The sequence below is a fragment of the Typha angustifolia genome, chromosome 14 (genome assembly GCF_048772165.1).
Source record: "Typha angustifolia cultivar Huaian chromosome 14, ASM4877216v1, whole genome shotgun sequence".
In the NCBI taxonomy this organism is placed as follows: domain Eukaryota; kingdom Viridiplantae; phylum Streptophyta; class Magnoliopsida; order Poales; family Typhaceae; genus Typha; species Typha angustifolia.
In genome coordinates, this window is record NC_133252.1 from 10,834,381 (window position 1) to 10,854,748 (window position 20,368).

General features: G+C 39.9%; 3 protein-coding genes and 1 pseudogene across 6 annotated transcripts; 2 read left to right on the top strand and 2 right to left on the bottom strand.

The window, feature by feature from the left end:
* Window positions 1-140: 140 nt before the first annotated feature.
* On the top strand, window positions 141-1,965 carry LOC140776752 (pre-mRNA-splicing factor ATP-dependent RNA helicase DEAH1-like; annotated as a pseudogene).
* A 136-nt stretch (window positions 1,966-2,101) lies between these two features.
* Window positions 2,102-9,713, bottom strand: LOC140776754 (pentatricopeptide repeat-containing protein At4g35850, mitochondrial). Its single transcript, XM_073120593.1, has 13 exons — window positions 9,565-9,713; window positions 9,349-9,487; window positions 9,086-9,248; window positions 8,933-8,998; window positions 8,738-8,835; window positions 6,607-6,724; window positions 6,315-6,521; window positions 4,822-4,898; window positions 4,166-4,256; window positions 3,207-3,272; window positions 3,047-3,124; window positions 2,676-2,777; window positions 2,102-2,426 (listed from the first exon to the last, which is right to left on the bottom strand). Exons 1-13 carry the CDS (start codon window positions 9,587-9,589, stop codon window positions 2,331-2,333), a joined length of 1,326 nt encoding a protein of 441 aa, XP_072976694.1. The 5' UTR covers window positions 9,590-9,713; the 3' UTR covers window positions 2,102-2,330.
* Window positions 9,714-9,889: 176 nt separating this feature from the next.
* Window positions 9,890-15,253, top strand: LOC140775805 (VIN3-like protein 1). 4 transcript variants are annotated; one of them, XM_073119246.1, is made up of 5 exons: window positions 9,890-9,976; window positions 10,309-10,411; window positions 11,967-12,615; window positions 13,412-13,722; window positions 13,822-15,253. In XM_073119246.1, the coding sequence occupies exons 2-5, from the start codon at window positions 10,345-10,347 to the stop codon at window positions 14,916-14,918; spliced, it is 2,124 nt and encodes a 707-aa protein (XP_072975347.1). In that variant the 5' UTR covers window positions 9,890-9,976; window positions 10,309-10,344; the 3' UTR covers window positions 14,919-15,253. The 4 variants fall into 4 exon arrangements, 3 of the variants coding, with proteins under 3 accessions (XP_072975347.1, XP_072975348.1, XP_072975346.1); XM_073119247.1 differs by having other exon boundaries at window positions 9,895-9,949; XR_012106816.1 differs by having other exon boundaries at window positions 9,900-10,411; window positions 13,822-14,973; window positions 15,153-15,253.
* Window positions 15,254-16,954: 1,701 nt separating this feature from the next.
* LOC140776552 (rho GTPase-activating protein 2-like) lies at window positions 16,955-19,925 on the bottom strand. The gene is made up of 5 exons (XM_073120289.1): window positions 19,501-19,925; window positions 18,835-18,955; window positions 18,611-18,730; window positions 18,033-18,263; window positions 16,955-17,943 (listed from the first exon to the last, which is right to left on the bottom strand). Exons 1-5 carry the CDS (start codon window positions 19,812-19,814, stop codon window positions 17,137-17,139), a joined length of 1,593 nt encoding a protein of 530 aa, XP_072976390.1. The 5' UTR covers window positions 19,815-19,925; the 3' UTR covers window positions 16,955-17,136.
* Window positions 19,926-20,368: the final 443 nt, after the last annotated feature.

Consider the following 20,368-nt stretch of genomic DNA (forward strand, 5'->3'; position numbering starts at 1 on the left):
CTCTAAATCTTTTTAATTTTACTGTCTAATATGGTTCAAAACTCAACCGAACAACAAAGCCAAAATACCAGCCAAAAACCCGGAAATAATCCGAGTCCGGGTCCATCTCTTTCCCGGATCCGAACACAAATAAAGAAACCCGCATCCGGAACGACATGGAAGTCGCGCTCGCGCTCTGTTAATATAAACAAGACTTTTTCTCTTCCCCTCGCCAAAAGACGCCATGCATGCCATGCCTCTCGCTTGCCCTCGCCTGAGGGAGCTCTCGCGACGCGACTACCTACGGCGGTGAGCTAAGAAGAAAGCAAGACGTGCCGTTAGCCAAGAGTTAGGGCAGAGATTGTGCGAGCTCGTCAATGAATTGGTCGACTCCGCTGCCGCTGCCGCCACCGATAAAAGCGACGATGGGTAGCACATCCCCGTCGCCTACGACGCCGTCGGCGCAGTCGACCAGGCGAGACGCTTTGCCTCATTGCCTGCGCTTCTCAACACGGCGGCGATCGCGAACGAGATCGAGATGGACGGACGGAGCATGAATTGTGGGAGAAGAACCAGATTAGCAGAGCTATGCTTGGAGCAGAGGAGGCCACTCTTTTTGTACCTACCAAGGCTAAGGCTAATGAAGAGATCGACGAGCCCTCGGCGGAGTTCGTGGTGTCTAATCTTAGAGAGGATAGGAGATCTCTGCCCATCCATGGATATCGCGAAGAGTTCCTCCGCGCAGTCATGGATTACCAGGTTCTTCTGATCGTCGGAGAGATCGGCTGCGGAAAGACCACGCAGATACCCCAGTATCTCTACGAAGCTGGCTACGCGAATCGCGGTAGGAAGATCGGGTGCACGCAGCCCCGCCGCGTCGCGGCCATGAGCGTGGGGTCTCCAGCGAGATGGGCGTCAAGCTCGGCAACGAGGTCGGCTACAGCATCCGATTCGAAGAGCGCTGTTCCGACGGCGATCAAGTACATGACCGACGGCATGCTGCTCAAGGAATTCCTCCGGGAGCCGGATCTATCGGGCTACAGCGTCGTCATGCTCGACGAAGCCCATGAGAGGACTCTCTCCACCGACGTCCTCCTCGGATTGCTCAAGGACATCACTCGAGCTCGTAGCGACCTGAAGCTTATCGTCTCGAGCGCCACCATCGACTGCGAACGCTTCAGCGATTACTTCGACTCGGCCCCGGTGTTCAAGATACCTGGGAGGCCGTTCCCAGTTGAGATACACTACCTTCAGGCACCGGAACCGGACTACATCGACGCTGCCATCGTCACAATCCTTCAGGTGCACGTCAAGGATGCACTACCCAGTGATATACTAGTTTTTCTAACCGGCCAAGAAGAAATTGAGACGGTGAGTGAGCTTGTCAGACACCGGACTAGAAGCCTCGGAGCGAAGAAGATCGGCGAGCTGATGATTTGTCCTCTTTATGCCAACCTGCCTACGGAATTGCAGGCGTTGATTTTCCAGCCAACGCCGCAAGGTGCTCGTAAGGTGGTGTTGGCCACCAACATCGCCGAGACGTCGCTGACCGTCGAAGGCATAAGATTCGTCGTCGACACCGGGTTTGCGAAGGTCAAGTTCTTCAATCCGCGGATCGGGATGGAGTCGCTCCTGATCAATCCCATCTCCAGAGCATCCGCAGATCAGAGGGCGGGAAGGTCCGGGCGCACCGGACCGGGCCAATGCTTCCGGCTCTACACCCGCCAGAGCTACGACGGCGACGTGGAAGCTGACGTTTTGCCGGAGATGCAGAGGACTAATCTCGCCAACGTCGTGCTCACCCTCAAGAGTCTGGGCATCAACGACCTGGTCAATTTCGATTACATGGATCCCCCACAGGCAGAGGCGTTGCTCAGGGCCCTCGAGCAGCTCTCTCTCTATATATATATATATTTGCAATCTAGTTGTTGCATGTGTGATGTACTGTGTTTCTTCTCTACCTGACAAATAATATACTACGCTCATATTGTGCAAGTATGTGATGTATTATGTCCTTCCCTGCAATTTTCCAATCTAATTTCTGCCATGACTATCAACTGAAGAATGTTCTGATATTCTAGTGAATCATTTGCAAATGAATAAGACTAAATGATGTGGGCTACACTTAGTTCTCTGTCTCTCTCTCTCTCTCTCTGTCTCTCTGTGTGCAGTTGAACACACTTTATTTGAAAATAACCATTAGAAGCAGATGGACAAGGTTTTACTTACGAAAACCAGTCCTGTTACAATGTTACCCTCAAAATCTTCTCCTTGATGATAAATTGCTTTGAATGCAAACAAAGGTTGCATATGGAAGAACTAGGCAGGCTGAAAATGAACAAATTTTGCAACTAAGAGTTTTTCCTCCCTCCAAATCTGGCGCTTAGATTATCAAATGTGCGGCTAACCAGTAGAAGCCTTGGGTCATCTGCCGGGATTTCTCGTACCTGAATTTAAGGAAAACCATTAAAATCCATTAGGCTTCACAATTTTTTAAAAGGGGGCTGCATAAACTCAATTCTGTCATCAACTTTATGGCAGATTTTGTCTAGCGAAGTTTAAAAGCAAAAGACATCTATGGAAAAATGGCAGCAGAAATTATTTCTCTTATCATCCTGCGAATTCAAACAATTACACAACCAATTTCAAAGCATAAGTGCCTCAAGTATCATATGCAAGAATTGAACAAATAATACCTTTAAGCCCTTGTGGTATGCCTCCACTGCAGGAAGAGACGGAGTAATCCTCCGACTTTGCAACAGATCCCACACGTAGTTAGCTGTAGTGTATCCACCAGTCTGTGCAAAACTTATCGAATTAATAACTATCATAGCATATCAAACAACTCCTTGCATTCATATATAATGAAACATTAAGCCTTGCAGTTGATTTGTTAACCACATAACAATAAATTACACAATCACAGCAAGTTAAGAATAACTTCTGCACGTACCAGTTCATAAACAAAACCAAATGTTTGCAACAAAATTCCAAGAAGCCAAAATAAATTAAAACTGCATGTCAGGTTGGAGAATGCAGTAACTAAAGAATGGGGCCACTTCCTTACCCTTTCACCTGCAGCTGCAAGAAGCAGATCACTTCCCATCTTGGCATTCAAAAAAAATCCTTTGGCAATCATTTTCTCCTGGAAGAGTTGGTAGAGTTGACATATAAAAGTACACAGAATTGGATCAGATGAATTCAGAAAGATGAGAGAGCTGAATTACCAGGGTATCTTGAGCAAGCTGCATGCCTCTCGGAGTATGTCCAACCATCGCTCCCTCGACTAGGGTCTATACCATCATATGTTGAAACAAGATTAAGAATTCTTCCAGGTATAACCATAGTAAATCTTTTGCAAAGAAAAAAAGAATCAAAATCCAAAACATTTCTACATTTGTATATTGTATGCAAAAATTAAGAGAGACAAAACTAGATCTGATGAGAAGGGAACACTAGCACATTCAATCAGAAATGTTACAACCAGGTGTTCAAGTTACAATCTCAAAAGGCAATTCTGCATTTAATAGTAAGATTGAAGTAGACTTGAGCCATCGATTTAATTCTTTATAAGTTAGAACTAGAATTTAAAAGTCATCTAGCAACAGATAAGATGATACTGCAGAAGGTTGTTAATGGAAATGAAATTCACAAATACATTAGAATTCAGAAGATTATGAATATTAGCATCCATTTAGCTCATGAACTATGCAAAGTCATTTTTTTTGGTCTCCAGCCAGTTGAGCACTAATAGTTCAAACCTTCTGAAGTTTGTTCCCTCAATGATTAAATTGGTCCAATGGATAAGAAGCTAACTTTTTGGGCACATCTACCAGAATGGTGGAAAACAGCAGTACAGGAGAGGAGCATACAGAAATAGCATAAACCATTCATCCAGCCTTATCAAGATTGTCAACGACTAGCAATCACAACTCATATAGATTCTAAAATCACAAAAAGGTTCCCATTGCAAGAAATGGAATCTGCAGCCTCCAATTCCTCTTACTTTTCTACTCCTTTGCTTCAGTTCCTCAGTCAATTCCATAAATGTATGCAATGCAACATACATGGATATGAGGCAGCTATTCAGTATTATTACAAGATGATAAATAATGGCAACAATGCCAGCAATTTGAACTCTAAGAAGCATAATGAAAACGAACATTCGTCCAGATTACTAACTCACCACATACAACTCAGCAGCGGGGGGTCTTGAGCTTGTGTAATCTTCAAAAATCTTTACACCAGAATCAATATCTCCACAATGAAGATAGCACCTGGTTTAAGGATATTATCAGCAATAAATGACGGGTGGTATTGACAAGCAATAGGATAGAAATCTGATTGGGATCAACAAAAGAAAAACATTTGAGTCATTTGACAGATTCTATAAACAAAAAACCATGATGACAACAACAATCTCAAGAAGACGATCCATCAGCGTATCATATTCCTCATGCATCCTGCCAGGAGGCAATCTGCTGCCTCTAGGAGCCAGGATGAAGGGTGTCGTAGGCAAACCTACTTCTATATAGAGGTTTTCACATCCCATATCTGTTGAATTGCTTCATTGATAGCTTCATTTATATAATATTATGACTAATGCTTGGAAGGATAACCTTAATCCAAGACTCCAAGTCAAAGGAGTTTTGAGTATCTCTCTGTTAAACAAAGTCAAATTACTGGGATTATACATATTATGTAAGTTAGTAATCTACATAAAATCAAGAAAAAAGTGCATTACAAATTCAGTAACAATATAAACACTTCTCTCAGGCTAAAAATGTATGAATTTCGCAAGATAAATTTCAGTCTGCAGAAATTAAGGCATTTAATAATTACCTCATAGCTTGCATGACAATGAATGCATCATAAGAGTAACCATCTTTCTTGAGCATATCAAGGAGCGCTTCCATTGGCTGCAGAAAGGACAGAAGAGTTTAACAAGAACAAACAAACAATAAATTATGGGCTACAGGAAACAGCCAACAATCCAGCAAAACTGACTTAGCTCCCCAGGTTTTTAAATCAAATTTTAAAGTTCATGATAATCAAGAATAATACTTGTAGATCTGCTTATGGCTACATGATCTATTTCACCACTTCTAGCCATGACGAAAAAATTGATAGAACTGTGGCTAACAAGCTAAGTCGATAGGCACATTCAGTTATCAGAGCAAAAATCAATCAACAGAATCTAATCTCTCAATTGTAATTTATAAAGGTGACTAGGTGTGCTGTGATCAAGAACATGTCACATGTCAAAAGCGCTATACAGTTTTAGCCCTTTACACATAAACAACTGACACTGAGCTAAGTGCTGAGAAGATAGCTTTATAAGCCAAGTATGTAAAGCAAGAAAGAATTAAGGTCCTCACTAGAAATATGATCTGATGTTACTATTATATCAAATCATATTAGATGAGTTAACTACTCTTAGTCAAAACCACAGTTTTAGTGATCAGATCACAACAAATAATTTGAAGTCAGTAGACATCTTCACCTAGACAAAGAAGCTTTAGTTGTGGGAGAACTTCAAGTGAAGACTAGAAAATTAATAGTGCAATGAATCAAAAGAAAATTTGTAAGCATCAATAACATAAGAAATATAAGTCTACGAAGAAAAAAAAATCAGTCTTCAAATTAATAGCTGAGAAAAAGAAATTTCTGACACAACTTCAGGTCCAATTTATTCATCCTTCTTTTTGAAAATTGGCATAGTGGATTCAGGATTCATTGCTCGATTGACAATAATTGATAGATATTAACTCCGTGAAGCGACAATGCCAACTTCAAATATATGATTAGTGATTATAACTTTGTTATTTCTTCTTCTTCATCATCTGGTTTGTTTATTGTCTTCTCTAACTACAAACTCTCAAATCTTCTCTGTCAGAGTCCAGACTAATTGATCAAATTCTAGTTTACTCTACCTTAATCTACCAAATATTTGAAAACTCATTGACATCCAAGGTTGTGTTTATTTAATTATATTCTTCCCTTCCACATTGAACTTGAATTGCATATCTAAATGGAGACTCATGTGACCTTCACTGAAGACTCTTAGATTCTCCTTTAAGAATATTGAGGATTAGATTGTTAAAAGACTGAAATTTAATTCTACTTTTAAGAAAAAAGAGGAAATCAATAACGTGTATTAGTATATGCTACTGCTCATACCATTTTTCTGTCTTCTTAGTCTGCATTGCATTACTAGGAATGTGGAAACTAAACAAATCATATGGCTCACTACACTTCAACTTACAAATGTTTATAAGTGGATAGAAGTGTCAAAGAGATAACTGAAAATAATTTAATATATGTCAAAGCTGCACCTCTTTACTCTTCAGATCTGCACAGGCATGTAAAGCTACATGATAAACTGTTAATTGCCTGTTTATAAATCCACGTCTATGTACAAATTCTGCTGTTGGGATGTTATAAATTTCTTCCTCTGAGACGTTCATCATCACATTCTCACCACTATCACTTGAAGCTTCAATCGAAGACCAACCCTTTGATTGTTTGACAAGCTCGATAATCTGTCAAGCAAAGCAGATAGTTAGGGAGGTATATCTATCAGTAGAATAAAGGAATAGTAAAACAAAAATGGTCGGGATCCCGTACTTTAGTATTAGTCTCCTCAGTTAAAGGTGTCTTGTTCTTAAATGCAGTTATAAGTCCAGCATAGCAGAACTTGTTTAATCCCAGACCAGCAGCAGTCATGTCACGAACAATTGCATAGCTGCAAGAAATATCAATATAGGAACAGTAATAAGGCAGGCATTCCCATAAGCAGATAAGACAATCTTAAGATGTTATACCGTACATTTAAGTAAGAAAAGCAAAGAACAAAAGGATGAATATGGTGACTCATTCTAAATACGGAATCTAGTTGGCTATACTTTTTGAAAATAAATTTGAACAAGATGTACAAAGTAACAACTAATGTTCTAAAAAGTGGCTGCGGGTGGCATATAGCCACCCCACTACCTAGAGCCTAGGCGGAAGGCGAGTGATAAAGCGGTCTAACATTTTTAATAGAAGAAATAACAAAAAAGCTTCAACACCCCTTCTTCTACTCCTCCCTTCAAGGCAACCCCTTCAACACCGGCTTTTGAAACTCCTTCTCTAATTCCACCTTCTGATATTCCTTCCCCAGCTTCAGCTTTCAAACCCCTTCCTCGGCGCCGGCTTCTAGAACCCCTTCGACCCCATCCTTCTCCATCCTCCTCCCCCTCCCCTTTCTTCTCCTAGCAACCATAGCAAATATCCCCTTCATTGGGGTTTCAGCCTTCTCCTTCCCCTTTTGGCAATGCCCAGATCACTATGTAGATGTGCCCTCATTGCCCCCCTCCCGCTCTCCCTCGTTGATCGCGACATCCAGGTAGGTACTCAATTCTTGATTCTAATAGCATCCAAGGCAGTTGGCCGCCTTTCGCCGGCACCAATCGGATTAGCGGGGCAGCCTCCAAATCCGCCATTAAAAACATCAGTAAAAATTGTTAAAATTAATTAATGGTCATATTTTTGCACTATTCACTTGTAGAAGTATTTGGCTTGGAACAACCTACAGAAGAAGAGATAGTCGACAAAGATGTTGTGAAATAACAGACAAGAGCATATAATGGAGACATCCATGGTTCCAAATTTCAGCCGATCCCAAGTGGGAAGGTATCAACTGACCGTATCGGTCTATCAGCCGTATCGGCCGATCCCGCACAATACATACTCTCTTCTCTCACTCCCTCTCTCTCTCCAATCTTTGTTATTGCAGTAAAAAAATCTATTGCAGTAACAGAGAGCGAGATAGAGAGACGAGAGGGAGTAAAAGAGATAGAGAGAGGGAGGGAGAGATTGAGAGGGAAAGAAAAGGGAGAGAGAAGAAATTAAAAAAATATCAAAGAAAAAAATTACCTTGCGATAATAAGAAAGAGAAAGAGAGAGATTAGGAGAGAAAAGGAGAAAGATGAGGGAGAGAGAAGATATAAAAAAAATTTTGCCTTGTGGCAATAAGAGAGGTAGAGAGAAGAAACAAAAAAAATTAAAAAAAAATAAATTTGCCTTGGCAGTAATAGAGAAAGGGAAGAAAAGAGAGAGAAGGGGGAAGAGAAGGGAGAGTCAACTCGATATTTATCAAAGTTTTGAATAAGTTAATACAATTTTTAGTTTTTAGACTTCATATGTAAATAATTATTATTTTCTTATCGTTTTTCTAAATTTTTAGAATTTTTTTTGTATTTTTAAATAATATTTAGAATTTATATAATTAAAAAATAGTCCAATCCGATATGACCGACCAATACAGCTAATATGAACGATAGTATTATTTTTCCGAATGGTCGATCCCAATCTCGATACAGAGTTTTGGAACCTTGGAAACCTATCACGCTGAAGTAAATTGATGCTCAAACTTGTCTATCAACCCACATAGCACAATTACCCTTCACATGGTCAAATGATGCTTCGTCACTAGTGGTTAATGACAAAAGATATGTTTCGCTTCTTCTCAAATGTTTATAAATATGGGCACCAACTTCAATCAATTAGTCTACAGTCAAAATGATTATCTACAGATTACACTTTAAAAAATCAGCTATAGCAAAACTATAACTTGCTCAAACATAGATAGCACATCATGGCTTCTCTTTCTCATAATGAAGTATCGCAAAGAGCTCTTTTTCTTATGACAAGCAACAAGAAAATTCCTAATACTGACAAGTAAACTTTCTGGAGAGAAAACCACTAGTACACTCACACTTGATCAGTTCGGCCAGTTGCTGCTAGAGCATTGAGGAGACAAATGTAAGTCTCTCCTTTAAGCTTAACACCATGCCTCTTCATTTCTTCCAAAAGCTTCATGAAAAAAGAAAACATAGAAATATCAGTAGATACAGGAATTAATATTACTAACAAAGTCCTTACAAAATGAAATATAAGAGACTGATCAAACATTAATCGCAGCATCAGAATTCTTGCATTTCCCACAGGTCGATATCAAGAAGTTGTAAAGATTAACCTGCAAAAGAAAACTTTCAGAGCTTGAGCTTTACTTATGCATTATAGCCTAAATAATGATAAAATGATCAAGGACAATAAAACCAACATCAGGAGGCAAGCCCATAGTTTTCATCTCTTCGCGGAAATAGAATGCATCCTGGAGCCGGCTGCCCTTCATGGTGCCGACGATGAGCGCATGGAAGGTGTCGCGCACCGGCTGGACCCCGTCGAGCAGCATGTCATCATACACATCCCTGAGCAAGTACCCCCTGAAGACCCACATTTCCACATCATTCAGGAATACTATCAGATGGGTAATGTGCGACATTACAACACAAGATCAGAAACGAAGAAAGACAGGATTTTTGCCTTCGCTGGGCGATGAGGGAGCCAATCACAGTGTTGTACTCGGAGACGTTGTTGGCGTAGTTCCTCTTCGCGTACTCCGCGGACTCCACCGAGAAGGGTCGGGAGTTGGTCAAGAGAGACAGGAAGCTACGGCGTTGAGCTGCGAGTGATGGGGAAGAAAGGAGACGGAGTTAAGAGTTGGAATTGGAGACTAAGGAGAGGGAAATGAGTGATTACCGGAGAAGTTCTTGAGTAGGTTCATGGCGAACTCCTCGTTCGACTGCAGAAATAGCTGCCTGCAAGAGTGCTAAGAGAGGGGGAAGCGAGGGTTTGTCGAGGGTTTTTGGAGGAGAAGAAGTCGGGTCCGTTGGGTTGTCCAAATTAGGGATCGGGTGCTAAATTTTGAGCCCAATCTATTCAGTTTATTTATTTTTAGTTTTACAAAGATGACCTTTTCACCCCATAAAATATTTTAATTAAAAATAATGTGCATTGAAAACATATCTTTTCTAGATTCTGGACTTTTAGGGTCTTTCTTGCAAATATTCCTGGTACCGTTTCAACGTCATGTGATGGCCTAAGAAGGCGCCCTTTTCCCGAAGCTCCACGGGGGTTCCCACGGGTAATCAAGGAAACCCTAGCACGCAAGGTCGTCTCCTCGTTCAATTACGAGCGAATTCTTCGAGATCGATCTCTCAGTGTTTATTAGGATCCTTCATTCCGGTTCTCCGTTTTCCGATTCGCAAATGCTATTGCTTCTCCCCCGTTTGCTCTGTGATTGTTAGGGTTTTGTTCCTGTCTAGGTTTCATCTGTGGATAACTCGATCCATAAGATTTGAGTAGGTTATTTGATGTGGATTGGTCTGATACATCGATTTATTGTAATACTTTATGGGAAAGATGGGAGCGTCGCATTTAATTCTTTTAGACTGTTTTATATTGCTTATGGTGTTTGATATACAATATTGATTTTTTTTCCAGGTTATTATTATTGCACTTATTGTTTGTTTATCATTGATGGATTCAAAGATGATAGAGAAAGAGTTGGATTTGCAGAAGGATCCTCCTGCGTCTTGCAGCGTAGGTAAGTTTATATATATATATGTAGAAATGGCTTCTTGATTTTAGTGCATTTTCTCTGATAAATGCTGTCTGAGTCAATACTTTGTTTTTTTCTAATTTTTCTCTGCGTTAGTAATTATATATTGTTTCAACTTGTAGACGAGAACCTCTTAAGTTTTAGGTCATACAACTCATATTTTCTGGTGCTTGCATGCATGATGATATTATCATTTTCAATTTTATCCACTTACAATGACAAACTTTCAAGGGTAATTGGGATCACCATTATGACGGCAACACATGGTCAACTAGTTCTGTGAATTTGTCAATGTAAGGTAGAATTACTAAGCTATCTGCTAAAAGGCATCTCTGAGTTTAATAATTTTATGATCGGGACACAACTGATTCAGAAAGTTGAGGGTCCATTATGATGGTTCATTTCTCCTCAACTTGACAATATATCTTGAGAAGATCTGCATAAATTGGGACAACGAACCAGTATTACAGAAACGAAAAGTGATGGATCAACTTGAAAATATTTTCCAATAAATGTGGTGGTGACACAATGCCATAATTAATTAATGTTTGAAGTAACCAGAAGAAAAAAAAAGAGTTTTTTGTTCTAGATGCCAAACCAATTCCTTCCTTCCCTTTCTCATCTTTGACTCTAAATTGTCTTAATCTCTGTAGTTGGTCATTGAGAATTTGAGATCATCAATTAAGAGTTAGGAGGCATGGATCATGCTTCCTGACACAGTGACATGCACTATATCATCTTGCACCAATGTATTGTTTTGGTAGAATATTGTGCCGCAACTTTCTAACAAGTCGTCACTTGTCAGTATTGTGTGGCCTTCTATCTAGGAAAGTTCATCATGGGCATTTGATTTTCAGAGGTTTTCTCCTTATCCATAGCTTGATGTCTACATTGTATGTCATATCTCACTGTTGATTATGTTTGTTTTAGATCTAACCCTGCTGTTCCCTTATGATTACATCATTAAGATTCCCTGAGGAGTGCTAACCTCAATGCTAAATTGGGTATTATATTTATTGTGATTTAAATAATTTCAACCCCTCACCCTCCCCTTACAAATAACTGTTCCAAACTGTCTTTACTTCTTGTGAAATATTGCATATATGTAGCTGCTTTGTTAATGAACCTCAAGATGACCATATCCAGAACTGAGTTACTTACATGCAGGACACAGCACCTATGATGCTTAGACATTGTTAATGCACATCCAATGTACTTTTGCTTATCTGTAATTTGGCATTTTTATTCTTACTTGCATTTCACCCTGATTTTATGTCCCTAGCTCCTTCCATCCGTTGCGTACAAGTCTTTGGAGTAAGGAATATCATGTGCATTCCACTTCTTCTGATGGATGATATATGTCCATGTGTGTTATAAGCTTATAATGTCTTTTCACGCTTGCAATCGCAAGATGTTTGCATCTTGTTTTGCTTCATTATGCACCTCTTAAAACTTATTAGTGCAATCGCATCATCATAGCACTACCCTGTTGTTCACATGTTTGCTGCAACTGACAGTTTGTCCTCTGGTTGTTTTGCAGCCTTGGGCTCACATACATCTTCCAGTGCTATAAGCACTCCTGATGAAAATGCACATACTCATGAAAGTACCAAGGGACAGCAAAGCCTGCAGGAATTTTTGAAGTCCTATCCAAAAAAGGAGATGCTTTGTGCTACACTTGGTAAAGACAAGAAGCAATCTGGCAAATCAAAGTGCAAAGCAACAGAAGAAATGCCCAAAATGTCAACCATCAAAGGATGTAAGAACGTAGAATTGAAGAAAATATCTTCAAATCACTCAAACTTTACTGATAATCAGGCTCCTAAAAAGCAAGCAAGGAAGGGCGAGCATCCTGTTCGGCTTCCTTCAACTGAACTGTCTCAGGATTTTAGATTTTCTAATACTTGGGTGTGCAAGAATTCAGCATGTAAGGCAGTTATGAGCTCAGAGGATACCTTCTGTAAGAGGTGTTCATGTTGCATTTGTCATCAATTTGATGACAACAAGGATCCAAGCCTTTGGTTGGTCTGTGCATCTGAAACTGGTGACAAGGATTGTTGTGGATTGTCCTGCCATATTGAATGTGCACTCCAACAGAAGAAAGCTGGGTGCCTTGATCTTGGGCAGTTAATGCAGCTTGATGGGAGCTATTGCTGTGCTTCATGTGGAAAGGTTTCTGGAATACTAGGGTGGGTAATAACATTGTTCTGCATGATAGAAGTTGTATTTATATTACGAGAAAAAGAAGAAGAAGAAAAACTATCTTACTTTCTGCTTTCTCCCTGAATGTCATTATTTAAGTTCTGCTGTGGTTAGAGTGATTCTCATTGCATTATGCAAACAAAATCTAATGGCATATCATACTTTTCAACATTTCATGCTTTTAATGACATTTAGGCATTTTAACCTGTTATCCACTTCATTTGTTAAATAGTTTCGAAGGGTGGCATTGATGATATCTAGATGTTAATCTGGTACACAACTAGAGAAGTTTTAGGAGTTTAGTCAGCTATCACTGTTTACATTTTAGCTTGAATAATTGATTAAAAGATCTAAGTTTCTGTTAGCTTGAGTAATATGCAGCTTGTAACTTTAAATGCTCCTGTACTCTAGTCCTGTCGTATCCAAGTATCTTAGATTAGAATGGAACTGATTGAGATTTCTGATTTAAGATTTACATGTATTCTGGGTAAAGGGTACTTCTGAAGTATGATGCGGATGTCTATCTATTGGAACTCTTCTTTTTGTAACCTTTTCTTACTATGACCACCTGGGGAGGGGACTGTTATAATAAGTTGTAAACCACATACACGGCAATACGTGATCCTTCTGAAACATGATAATTTGGTTGATTCTCCTGTTAGCTCAACATATATGTAAGTATGGACTCCTGGAAATATTGTTGATTTGTAGAATTTTAGAAATATTTCTTCTTTGACTTCTACTGGTGAGAAATTTTGAAATGTCTTTCAACTACTTGAACAGATGCTGGAAGAGGCAACTAGCAATAGCCAAAGATGCTCGTCGTGTGGACATTCTCTGCTATCGCATATTTTTGAGTTACAGGCTGTTGGATGGCACTTCTCGCTTCAAAGAGTTGCATCAGATTGTAGAAGATGCGAAAGCAAAGCTGGAAACTGAAGTTGGTCCAGTTAATGGAGTTTCAGCCAAGATGGCCCGTGGTATTGTCAGCAGGTTGTCAGCTGCTAGTGATGTTCAGAAGCTTTGCTCTTTAGCAATTGAAAAGGCAGATGAATGGCTGAGTGCAACTTGTCAGTCAGACCCAGAGCACAGAGGTGGGAATTCTCCAAAGCATTTTAAGTTTTCATACTTCCACTTGATTCTTTAACCACTAGGTTTAGAATAAAAGAACTATTGTGTGTTGCTTTTTGCAGATTCACTTCCTGCTGCCTGTAGGTTCAAATTTGAAGACATAACATCTGTTTCACTGGTGATAGTTCTAAAAGAAGCTTTCTCTTCTCCGTCTGATCCTATAAAGGGTTATAAGCTCTGGTTTTGGAAGAGCAGAGAGCAACCCTGCAAGAAAGAGCCTGTTATTTTCCCAAGGGCTCAGAGAAGGATATTAATTTCCAACCTTCAGCCATGCACAGAATATACCTTCCGGATTATCTCGTTCACAGATGATGGAGATTTGGGCCATTCTGAGTCTAAATGTTTTACTAGGAGTGTGGAGATCATTAACAAGAACAGTGAGCACAATGGGGTGGAAAGGTGCTCATCTAGTGCAAAGGGAGAGGGCAAGAGACAAACATCTAGGTCATCTGGCTTCAAGGTACGAAATCTAGGAAAGATCTTGAGATTAGCTTGGGCTCAGGAGGAAGGCTGCTATGATGGGTTTTGCCAAGATGATATTGAAGAAGATTCATGTGGTGGAAGTGGTGCAGTGATTTCAGAGACTGGTGAAGAGGATCAAGTAGCACCACCTGTTTCTCGCAGGCTTGATTTGAATGTGGTTGCAGTTCCTGACCTAAATGCTGAGGTAACCATGCCTTCAGAGTTCTCGCCAGATGAGAATGGATGCAGTTCAGAGAAGAACGGTCTGGTCAGGTCAAATGGCAGTGGTGATTCTCAGACTTGTGCAGCCACACAAGTTGGAGAGGTACCAGCTGTGGAATCTCGATCAGAGTGCAGGAAACATGAGGAAACTTGTGATGAAGACAGCACTTTGGTTATTGGTTTACCTCGGCGATTTTCCCAAGGGTCAGGTCAGTTAGATGACAATTACGAGTACTGTGTGAAGGTTATAAGGTGGCTAGAATGCTCAGGGCACATCGAGAATGATTTCAGAATGAAGTTTTTGACATGGTTTAGCTTAAGATCTACCGAGCAGGAGCGCCGAGTTGTTATCACATTTATCCGGACACTCAATGATGAACCAAGTAGCTTGGCAGGGCAGCTACTAGATTCATTCTCAGAAATTGTGACCTGCAAGAGGCCAAGAAATGGTTTTTGTACTAAGCTATGGCATTAGCAGAAGCTATCAGGAATCAGAAGTGACTCCCATTACTAGTATTCACATTCTTGAGGTCGGCTGGGATTGCTTTTCTCCTATTGTCTAATAATAATGCAGAGAAAATAGATTCAGATACACAGGATATGCTGACTACATAAATATGTAATAGTAGACAATTTTCCTCTTAACGTCAATTATACGATTTCTGTCAGGATTAAATCTGTCTAATATATCTATTGGCTCAAATTTTAGAGAATCTGGAGGGAAAACAATCAATATCTTGTGAGTCAATTCTCCGGCCAGTGCGATGCATTGCAGCACCTTTCTATCAAAGGAAGTGGACAGTTGGAATACGGCTAACTTTTTCTTTGATTAATTTTGCTGTATTGTTTGGTCATGCAATAACAGTCAATGTGGTAGCTTCTGTTACTTCACTGATTGGTGATAATTGTCGATTAATGGTTACATTTCCACATTCCACATGTATGAGATTTATCAAGAGAGACTGAGATCCTAAGCAGCATTAGTAGTTGGTTGCTTTATGTATAGGCTACTTGGTCAGTGCCTAGAAATCCTGGTTTTATATTTAAGAGGTGGTTGATGCCCCTTATTGAAAAGGTAGGCATCATCTCTTCTCTTTCACAAAATGTAATTTTTTGTATCTGCATAAGTATTTTTGCTTTCATGGGTTCAATTTCCTAATGGACATTAGGGTTGATACTAAGTAGATTTTGCATTAATAACTGTAAGGTTTGGATTTATTGTCTTTGGAAGGGTTGTCTAAATTATCTTACTTATATATCAGGGATGGCAAATTCTTTTCTCTGACTTATAGTTTATGCGCTCATAATTAATTAAAAAAATTTGGACATGTTTGGATATGTGTTTTGTGCTTGCGAGCAGGGTAGTTCCAGATGCAAGTATATATGTGAATTCCTGTAAATTATACTTTTCTCACTTTTATCATGAACTAATCTAATAGTGGTGTCGTATTTTATGTTATTTATTAAGTGGAGAAGAGTATTAGGTAATCTTAACAAGGAAGTTTGGAGTTCAACCTTCCTGTCTCTCAGGGATTCTTAATAAAAACTCTCTCCACAATTCTTATTATATTAAAGTCTGTAAGCTCACTTAATCTGGTACAATATTTGATTAATAGACTTAATGTAATTAAGAAGGAAAAAAAAACTATTCCTGCTGATTTGGGTGGCTCTTTGTAATCGGTTAATTAATAATTATTTTGTTTTTCTAAATAAATAAAACTCTCTAATGAAAACATTATTTTGTAACGTTCAAACTTCACTGTACTTTTAAAAAGTACACCCAGCTTGGATTCCTGACAGCAGTAGAAGTTCTCCTTTAGATGCAAAAGGATCATGTCATGTCACGGGTGAAGCATCCGTTTAAAAATCTCTTCCAACTCCAACGGTCAAGGAATTCAAAATTCAATTAGCCTTCTCCTTCCTTCCCAGATTGCAGTCCTTTCTTTTCGGGTTGACTGTCCTTTTTTTTACCTTTTATCTCTTCTTACGAAAAGTCAAAACTGTGAGTCAGCCTTCGCATAAATTCCGTGAGATGGTGTGAACTAGCAGAGCTTGAGCTAGCTGAGCTGAGCTCGATTCGAGCTGCAACACTTAGCTCGGCTAATTTCATTGCATTTAGAGGAATGGTATAAGAGAAGATTTGAAACCTGGTTGGTTGGATTTATACCAACTATGCTGTATGTTATTTATATTTTTATTTTAATATATATAATATCATCTCATATATTATATATTGAATCTATTCAAACTAAGCTTAAGCGAGCTGATTCAAGCTCGGCTTAACTCATTTAGAACTCAAAAACCTCGCGAGCTGATGAGCTTTTTTTGACGGTCCTAATATAGTTAGCTCCATACGGTAATTCCATATCATACCAAAGAATCCCATTTGTTTTACTTTTCTCATTTGAGAATAAAGCTCACATTTTTTTCACTTATGATATCTAATTATCCTGTCATCATCAATAGTTGGCAGTACTTTTTCTTTTTTACTGTTATGATATACCTTTCTACTTTATAAGCAAGCATCATCACAAAGAACTTCAGTAAATCATACAGAGTACAGCCAATAAGCTGAACAAAGATTGTTCAATGACTCACAAAAGCAAACTAGTCACAACAGGGTGTTGCCAAAATGACCCAAGGAGTAAAGCCCAACAACACAAACCACAATGAACTAGAGAAAGAAGCTACAATCATATATGCAAGGGAGAGAATTCTTTTGCATGAACCTCTTGCACTCCAACCATTTCCATTGACTTGCAATGTTCCATTTGCTCTATGGGGGTCTTCACCTCAGTCTCCTCCATATCTTCTTCCACTGGCTTGCAATCTTCCATTTGATTTAAGGGAGTCTTCACCTCAGTCTCAGTTTCTTTCATGACACTTGCCTCTGAATCTACTACTTCGCAGCTGGTGCTCGAACTACCCTGATTACTCTCAGATATTGAAATAGAGGATTCGACATTACTCTGTAGGCTGCTTAATTGTGCTGCCTTACCACCAGAAGGTCCATCTTTACTTATGCTATCTTCTCCAAGATCTTCATCTTCTTCTTCCTTCCATTCGAGTTGCCTCAAGAAGTACTCTTCAATGTCCTTCAGAGAATTATCTTCGTCTTCACTCACATAGCTACTGTAATGCACGCGGTAATCACCTGAAAACTGTCTCCCTGATTCACCACTTGCTTCCGCTTCCTGTCGGCTATACGCATCACGGTCATCATCCAACATTCCCCCCCTCAATTCACCACTCTTATCCATATCATGCTCATATTCATCATCATCATAATTTTCATCATCATCATCATCATCATCATCATCATCATCATCATCATCATCATCATCATCATCATCATCTTCATAAGATGAAGATGACGACGAGTATGGTGAATAATTTTCTATTGTCGCCTCTTCACGTTCTCTAAGTGTTTTAAGAATTAATGTCTTTAGGAAGTTCATGACTTGCACCGCATGCATCAGAGCTGTCAAAGGATCTGACATCTGGTAGGAAGATCTTAGCATTAGTAAAATGAGATGAGCACCATACATGTACTAAATGTGTGAAAGCCAACTCTTTAGAATGTGGGCACCTGAGTCATGTTAGGAGCAAAGACCATTGCGATGTTTCGTGCATTCATCTTGTTTTCCTCCTCTTCTTCCACCACATCAGCCATGAGCTCGACGACCCAGTTGAGGAGTGCGGCCTGCGTCGGAAGGAGCAGCTTCACAAGTTCGACGCATTCCTCCTCTGTGTTGCACTGAAGAACTTGCGCAGGTGAGAGGCAATCAAGTACACCATCAGGAAGTTCTCTGAACCAGGCCTAAACACACAGAGCTATAAAATTAGATTCCCTTCGTGCATAAAAAATGAAGCTTCTTTCAATACATTTTATTTCACCAGATAATGTCAATCTATGTTTTCTAGCTGATTGAAATAAATCATGAATGCTGAGACTGACTTCATCTTTAGTCTCTCAATTTCTTTCATGTTACAGTTAAACAGGACTTACTATACAATTGAAAACATGAGACTACTTAATGTAAGTCGCATAAATCATCTACAGTTGCTCTATCTAATCTTTATTACAGATGTTAAGGAATAAAATAAACTCAAGCAAAGAACTGAATCCTATTCCGAAATCATCATCAGATAAGTGTTGGTCTATACCTTGATCAGGCCCGCGAGGCAGTGAACATCGATGTCTTCGGGGACAATTCCTCTATTCAGCTGCTCCCTGACATGTTCCTCCTGGCCGTTCTCCGGATTGATCCGAAATATCCCTTCTGCCTGGTTAGTCCAGACCAAACAATGAGCTATATCTTTTACCTTCGTTCTAAGTTCAGTGCATAAACAAATAGCAACATCATCTCTAGATGCCAACAGCTTACTACCTTTAGACCACCTTGTGTATATAACCTCTCCTGCATGAGCAACAGAATTGTGGGAACCGAATTGCCCTTCGAATCGTACCCGCATTGCATCGATTCAGCTGACACGCCGAAAACGCTAACGCTACACCAAAGAGGTCACGGCATTATTTTCCATCATATCATTGGATTCTTGATAGCAAAAACATCTAATGAGATTTTTTGAACAAGATTGAGCCTTGTCAACAATTGAGTGCTTTTAAAGACTTAAGTAGTTCACCGAGAGCTCATGCCAGTGAAGCCAGTCGTGTGGTACTAAAAATTTTAATGGGTGACAAGGGAGAAGATATTAACAGATCGGTTAGTAAAAATTTAGTAAAGATTCAAACGAACTAACTGCTTTAGCATTCAAGCATCCTTAATACATATTAATGCTTGGAAACAAGGGGTTACTTAGAAAAGGTACAAATTAGATACATAAATTCTTCTTCTTTTCTTCTCAAGAGAACTGAAATTACCTTAAAAAAATGAGCCAAAATGTCAAATTGCATCGCATTACGAAAAGCTAAAATACTATTAAAACCCAAATCTTTCTACTAAACCTTCAGATTTTGAGAACCAAGTAACTAAAAGATAAATCAAATCTTACAAAAGCCGTAAGATCAAATTCGAGCAAAAAGGAAGCCTCACCTCGCGCTCGGGACCCGGCAAGGGACTTCTAGCTCAAACTCAACCGGGAGGCCAAGAAAGCCATTGAACCGATCAAAGGTAACATGCGCGACATGGCGGACATCGGTCGGCCAGCCGATCTCCATGCTCCGCAGCGACGGCAGCGCCTCGTCGACACCCTGATCCATCCGACAAGACACCATTGACTTCCTAATGGCTGCAATAAGCAACGCCAATATAGAGATTTGGTTCTGTCTCTCCTCTTCGCCTTTCGCTCTCTTCCCACCTCCTCCTTCTCCTCTGCACCCATTTGAGACCAACACCACCCCTGCCATCTCTCTACTACCTTCGCCTTCTTCCCAAACTTCCACACACACACACCCACTCTCTCTCTCTCTCTAGATCTCGGAAAGGATCACAAGAATTAGGGGAGAGAGAGAAGAGGGTTAAAGATAGGGAGGAGTGATCTTAAATACCAAAGGTGGAGTTTTTATGTGATTTATTTGAACGAGGGGGAGTTGGAGTACGGAGTTCAAACGGCCACTCGATTCAAATTCTAACGCCTACTTTATTGGTGGGTCCCATCGCGCTCCTCCTGTACTTCTCTTTTAATTACCCCCGTTCGCTTAGATCTCATATCTAACTAAGGTAATGGCAGGATAGAAAATATTTCATCCTGGATGGGCTTTTTAAACTAAGTGGCGTCTCGTGCGATGGCAATTTGGTGAATAAATCGAGCATGACCGGCGGAAACCGAGGCATCCGGATGACGACCCCCGAGGTTATGACGATCGTGTCCCTAAACGTCATCGCAGCCGTCCGATTGTTCTCTTCCTTAATTACAATTGGAGGTTAATTAATAGGATCTTAAATTGAAGTGCAGTTGATC

Coding starts and splice junctions, on each gene's coding strand:
- LOC140776754 (XM_073120593.1), bottom strand. CDS start 9,589: ATGAACCTACTCAAGAACTTCTCCG. Junction 9,249..9,348: donor TCCCTCATCGCCCAGCGAAG/GCAAAAATCCTG, acceptor GTGGGTCTTCAG/GGGGTACTTGCTCAGGGATG. Junction 3,125..3,206: donor AGCTTGCTCAAGATACCCTG/GTAATTCAGCTC, acceptor CAACTCTTCCAG/GAGAAAATGATTGCCAAAGG.
- LOC140775805 (XM_073119246.1), top strand. CDS start 10,345: ATGGATTCAAAGATGATAGAGAAAGAGTTGGATTTGCAGAAGGATCCT. Junction 10,412..11,966: donor TCCTGCGTCTTGCAGCGTAG/GTAAGTTTATAT, acceptor GTTGTTTTGCAG/CCTTGGGCTCACATACATCT. Junction 12,616..13,411: donor AAGGTTTCTGGAATACTAGG/GTGGGTAATAAC, acceptor CTACTTGAACAG/ATGCTGGAAGAGGCAACTAG.
- LOC140776552 (XM_073120289.1), bottom strand. CDS start 19,814: ATGGCAGGGGTGGTGTTGGTCTCAAATGGGTGCAGAGGAGAAGGAGGA. Junction 18,731..18,834: donor ATACACAAGGTGGTCTAAAG/GTAGTAAGCTGT, acceptor TGGACTAACCAG/GCAGAAGGGATATTTCGGAT. Junction 18,264..18,610: donor GCCTCGCGGGCCTGATCAAG/GTATAGACCAAC, acceptor CTGTGTGTTTAG/GCCTGGTTCAGAGAACTTCC.